The sequence below is a fragment of the Cryptomeria japonica genome, chromosome 5 (assembly GCF_030272615.1).
Source record: "Cryptomeria japonica chromosome 5, Sugi_1.0, whole genome shotgun sequence".
NCBI lineage: Eukaryota > Viridiplantae > Streptophyta > Pinopsida > Cupressales > Cupressaceae > Cryptomeria > Cryptomeria japonica.
Window position 1 is genome coordinate 802,829,724 of NC_081409.1, and position 6,524 is coordinate 802,836,247.

The 6,524-nt window shown below is 35.4% G+C and overlaps 1 protein-coding gene across 1 annotated transcript; it reads left to right on the top strand.

Moving 5' to 3' along the window:
• Nucleotides 1–3,728: 3,728 nt before the first annotated feature.
• On the top strand, nt 3,729–6,107 carry LOC131075568 (L-type lectin-domain containing receptor kinase SIT1-like). The gene is made up of 2 exons (XM_058012412.2): nt 3,729–4,563; nt 4,809–6,107. Exons 1-2 carry the CDS (start codon nt 3,729–3,731, stop codon nt 6,044–6,046), a joined length of 2,073 nt encoding a protein of 690 aa, XP_057868395.2. The 3' UTR covers nt 6,047–6,107.
• Nucleotides 6,108–6,524: the final 417 nt, after the last annotated feature.

Here is a 6,524-nt window from a genome sequence, read left to right on the forward strand (position 1 = left end):
TGTGTTGTCTCTTTCTATCTTGATATTAGAGTAATAAAGGTCCTAAAGTCCTTGGGGGCTTGGTGCATCTTGTCTCTTTGATGTCTTGGTGAAATATTTTCAATGCAACGTTATACCTTACCATGAGTATGCCTAGTATCATACTCCCAGTAAAGTGGGGGCTAAATATAGCATCATAAATTGCACTCACATGCAATTTTGTCCTCACCTAGACCTCACTTTGGTGCTTCAGCTTTTGATACCTGATAGTTGTGCTGATTATGCTCACATCACCTATTATACTCACATTTTCACTATCTTCCCCATTTGTTGGAGTCCCAATTTTCCAGACTAGGGTGCCCAACACCCTAGTCCTCTTAATCAAGCCCTAAATTGGGTCCCTATAATGGTCATCTCAAATGAGCAAGAAGTTTGATCCTATGTCGACCTACTCCAAAAATTTAATTTGTTTTCGAGTATTCAAGTATAAAATTAGGTCTATCCCTCTCATTTTAAATTAGTTGAAATTATGATCTCAATTAAACCTTACAAAATTCAAGTGAGCAAGCAATCAGTCATTCATCAAGAACTAGAGCATAAGTGAAATCAGGTTCAAGAATTGAAGATGGCATCCATGATCAATTTTTTATGAAGGCATTCTACATGAAACCCTAAAGCCTTTGTATGGAGATAAAACAAAACTTAATCAAGGTATACATTTCAATTTCAAGCATTTCATTTCAAATTCAGCCTTTCCCTCAAAAGGAAAGTATTTTGTTATATTTTTTCATTACATTTATCATTTCAATTTCATGTTTAATTCCAAAGTTGAGGTTTGACCTAAGGCAAACCCCTATCCACAACATCTTTCATTATTTTTATGTGTGTAGTAAATAGGTGCAGGAGCTATAATGGGTGAATATTTTGTCACTAGCATACCAATGACAAAATATGTATTTCACACACAACTATGATGAGACAGAGTCTCTCCTCTCACCAAGGGGAGGTTCCCTTAGTGGAATTTTAATATTTTAACAACTTGTAAAATAAAATTTGAGTTTAAGTTCAGGGCATGTAATTCTATTTTTTTAGAATTCATGTATTTTCCCTTCACTTATTGGTATTTCTTACAACTACTAAACTTGTCAATTAACAAATGTATTACAATGATTCTTCAATATATTCACAATTATTTAAGCTCAAAGTCTTACTTGAATGTAATTACACTAACTACCACAATTACAATTTCAATCACGACTTATAGCTCAAAGTCTCCAAAACATGATCAATGATTCCTAAAAACTACAAGTAATAAGTAGAAATACAAAGCGTCCCACGTAATCACTTAACTATTAAAATATTTCCCAAATATGTAGATAGAACAAGGTCTATCTATATAAGTAGAAATATCTTTCATAAGAATTCTAAGCATATAGAAAAAATGATTATGAGAACTAGACATAAGAATAATTCCAATCACAATCAAAATCTTCGTCCCAACACAAAGTTTGGAAACTAGCGGATTACTATCTTTATTTCCTTGAATCAACTATTACGTCAAAAGAACAAAGCCTTAATTGAGATACAAATTTGGTAGAGTTTTGCTAAGCATAAAAAAGATAAATATTTACAAATGAGGGTCCTCCTTATATAAGAAAAGAGTGGAGAAAAATATGGGCATCGTTGATTAATTCAACTACACAGTCCCACTTGACTACAACTTATGCATAAAGAAAATGTACAGCTGCAAGAAAATTTGTAGTGCCTAAAGATGCAGCTACGTGAAAATATACTGTCAATGTGATACTTTATTCTACTTTCTCGTCCTCATTGCATTTATGAAATTCTTCAAATCGAGCCAAAGCAGCTTGCATCTTAGCTTTGTCTGGTACCATATCAACAATCTCATCAACACATCTTCTTTTCTCTGTCGATTTGTTGGGAGAGGGCTCAGACATTTCAACATGGATCATTAGTGTTTTGAAAATGATCACCATCAGACAAGAAAATTTCATCAAATGGAACAAGAAACAGGAGTCAGAAATGACCTAGGGAAAAACTAGGAAAAACTTGCAGGTCAGACTTTATAGTCCAATCTACAAGTTCAAACAAACATCATATGCAGGTCAGACTTTACAATCCAACCTGCAAGGGGAAACCTTGACAAGGAGCTGCATGTTAGACTTAAAAGTCCGATATGCAGCCTGGGAAGGAAACTCAATATTCGCACATCACTTTAAAGTCCGATGTGCAAGGGAAATCAATCATAATTGCATATTGGACTTTAAAGTCTGATATGCAAGAAGGGCATAACAACTTTGCAGGTTGGAGAAAAAACTCCAACCTGCACTTTGCATCAAACAAAATCCACGTCGGACTTGCATCAAACAAAAACTGCTAGTCACTTAACACAAGGGAAACTGGCACATCAGACTTTAAATTCTGATATGCTAACACGACTTACTGAAGGTCGGACTTTAAAGTCCGACCTATTAGTCAAAACATAAAAACCTTCTCACTTCTAAATGACCAAACATAAAGACAAAAAATAAAAAAGTGACTAATCAACAAGGTTGATTAATCTTTCTGGGAGGACGTGAGGTACAAAACAAACTAGTTTCGTAGGAATGCCTCACGATTTCGACCATGCTGAAAATGAAGACAACAAACTATAGTTGGGAATTTCAGCATAATCAATACTGATGAACAAGTTCAACTTTTGACAAAGAAAAATTTAGAGGACTAGAGAAAATATGTACTACCTAGTCCTAAAAATTAGGCCAAACTTATGGGAACAGGTTCTAAACATCTTCTTTTGCCCAGATCTCATTTTGTGGCTCATTGAGATATTTGTAATAGCTTGTTTTTGACAATTCATTTCATTTATCCATTGATTTACCCTAATTTACAATTATCAATCCATTTCAACATTAGAAAAGAAGAAAAACCCAACACTAGGTGAATCTAATCAGACTTTTAGCCCTTTCCTTATTTGGATTAAAGCTAGTTCTATTAGGTTCACTCCTATTTCCTCATCTTTTGGTTAATTTGAAATTGTTTGTGGTTTTATTATCTTAATTAAAACCCTAATTCCAAATTATACCATTACAAAACCTAACTCTAATATAATACTAACCTTAACTGTTAACCATTCAAAATTATAACATTACCAATCTAATGTTAACCATAATTGTAACTAATCCCTAACCTTAATTCTATTTGAATGCTAACCATAATCTTAATGGTATAATCTTCTACACATTAATGCAGTTTGGAATATTACCTTTTGGTATCTGATAATATACAAAATTTCAAAATTTTCAATAGAAAAATTTATAATATTGTTATATTATTAGTTTTGTGCCATGATATGACATGATAGTACAAGTTTGACTTAATTTTTTTATTCAATATAATAATACAAGTTTTATCTTTATTTTAATTATATGAATGTGACTTTTAATATTATCTTTTAGCATCAATTGAAAACTGATTTTAATTTTGTTATTTCATAAAATAAATGAATTCTTAGAATTCCAATCTTTATACTTCACAAAACTTTACTGTCTAAAATCATTCACAATTAAAAAATTTTATCAACAAATTAAAAAAATCTTTCACAATAAACTTTAATTTATTTTTTAAAATCAACATTACCTACAACTTTGACTTAGCCAAACTAAAAGAACCAGACAGTATAAGGAGTACATTCATTCTGGAGTGCAGGTAAACCGTCCTCTACAAGTTAAATGAGGATGACAAGACTGGTTTTCTTCCAGGAAACAATCCTTACCTTTTGCCAGCTAACCTCCTGTTTTCTCATAGTGCTGCCATGGCTATTGTGTAGCTCACACTTTGCCTGCGCCGACATTTTCACCTATGGGCTTTTCAACGAATCCAACATAATGCTACTAAACGATGCTTCCATATACTCGCAGCGGGTGGTCATCCTAACTAATCAAACCCATAATTCAATAGGTCGTGTTCTGTACCCCAACCCCATCAAAATAAAAGCCAGCAATAATTCAATTTTACCCTTCAGCACTACCTTTGTTATGTACATAGGGGTTCCATCTAAAGGCAAGGGCGGGAATGGGATGGTTTTTATCATGGCTTCCAGTAACTCCTTTGCGGGCGCCCAAGATTCCCAGTACCTCGGAATAGCCTCCCCTAAAACAAATGGTCTGCAATCCAACCATTTCTTGGCAGTCGAATTTGATACAGCATATGACTCTGATGTTGGCGATATAGATGACAACCATGTTGGAGTTAACCTCAACGGTCTTAAGTCTTTTGAATCTCAGCCGGCAGCCTATTGGTTGGACGATGATCATTTTAACAATTTCAGTCTGAAAAGTGGAGAGAACAAGCAAGTCTGGATTGATTACGATCACGAAGAAGACCGGCTAAATGTGAGTGTTGCAATGTACGGGATGGAGAAGCCTATGCGGCCTTTGATATCTGTTACGAAATTTAATCTTTCTGCAGTTTTGAAGGAAAACGTGTATGTGGGGTTTTCTGCGTCGACTGGGTCTCAAGCAATTGAAGATCATCATATTCTCGGCTGGAGCTTCAGTACAGAAGGTAATGTAAATATTGTATTGAAATAGTTTTTGAATAGGAGATTGGGTATACCCTTAAAACCTAAAATTTCAGATTTTAAAACTAGCTTTATGTTTTTATTATAAGATTTCTTATAAGGTTTGATCAGAAAAGCGCAGGGACATTTTAATTTGGAATAATAATAAATCCTTTTGTTTCATATTTAAGTTGTATGGTTGTTTTATCTTCTGTGCTGGTATATTCATCTGGGCCTACACTTTTACCAGGTAAAGCCCCGACCGTAGATCTGTCCGATCTCCCTTCATTGATCAGAAAAAAGCAGACAACTAAATCCGTAGGCTTCATGGTTGGTGTAACTGCAGCATCTCTGGTTGTGTTATTTGCTGCCGTTTTCTTTGCATTAGTTAAAGTGAAAGAAATAAAAGAGAGGGATTTGATTGAAGAATGGGAGCTAGAGTTTTGGCCTCACAGAATTCCCTACGAAGAGCTAAAAGCTGCCACACAAAACTTCAGCGATGACCAGCTGGTGGGCCTCGGCGGTTTTGGACGGGTTTACAAGGGCGTTCTCTCCAGAAGCGGCTTTGAAGTTGCAGTGAAATGCATCACAAGGGACTCCACTGCAGGAATGAAGGAATTTATTTCAGAAATTTCCAGTGTGGGTCGTCTCCAGCACAGAAACCTTGTTCAATTGCGAGGCTGGCGCAGGAAGAGCAAACAGTTGTTTATTGTTTATGACTACATGCCAAACGGAAGCCTGGAAAAATTGATATTCCTTAACCCAGAGGCAAAAACAGAAGTACTGTCTTGGGATCGAAGATACGCAATTCTGAAGGGCATCGCTGGAGGGTTGTTATATCTTCACGAGCAATGGGAACGCAGAGTGGTACACAGAGACGTGAAATCCAGCAATGTGTTGCTGGATTCGGAGCTTAATGCAAAACTTGGAGATTTTGGGCTTGCTCGTTTGTACGACCATACTCAAAATCCACAGACAACTCGGGTCGTGGGAACTGTTGGATATATCGCTCCCGAAGTCACATACACAGGGAAAGTTACTCCAAGCTCCGACGTATTCAGTTTTGGCGTTGTTTTACTGGAAGTTGCATGTGGCAGGAGGCCCATAGATTTGACCAAGGGTAGTGAACAGATTATTATGTCGGATTGGGTAAAGGATCTATATCAAAATGAAAAAATCTTGCACGCAGCTGATCCAAATCTTGAGGGCTTGTATGATGTGGAAGAAATGGAAAGAGTACTAAAATTGGGATTGTTTTGTTCTCATCCTCAACCAGAGAAAAGACTTGGCATTAGGACAGTACTGCAAATACTTGAAGGAGAAGCTTCATTTGCCACTCATCAGGGTCTTTCGATTCCTTACGATGTGAGTTACTTAGATTATGGCACTGGTGTTGTTCATGCAACCACTTCAACAAGTCATCCAACCACTTCAACAAGCAATGGTTTTGGGATTGATTCTGATTATGATGTAGGTAGATTAGTTTAGAAGTCGCCTTGGGCTCATGCTTTATGTTTAATTTCAACGGACTTCTACTTATATGTTTGTGCTGTGGTTAGCAGTAATTTTCTGTTGTCTGGCTTCAATACCGTGCAGCCGTTGAATCTCTGTACCTATTCTCCATTGAAGATGTAGATTAATATCGTTATTGTCTGTTAAAGATTAAAGAGTTGTAGTTAAATTTGTTAAGATAATTGGTGAAGATGATATTTGTTAAAATGTCGTTCACCCAGATTTAAACATAAAGAGGCACATTCAAATTAGGTTTAACACTGGATGTATTTGTCAGATAAGATTTTTTTGCAGATGGCAAGTCACTACATGTCTAAAGGTTATAAGAGTTTTTTAAACCTTAAAATCATACAATACTTCTGTAATGAATATTGCTCGATTAATTATTAATAATCTTATTTGAAAAATAAATTAGAAATTAATATTTTTTAATTCATAAATTAGTGATACAAAT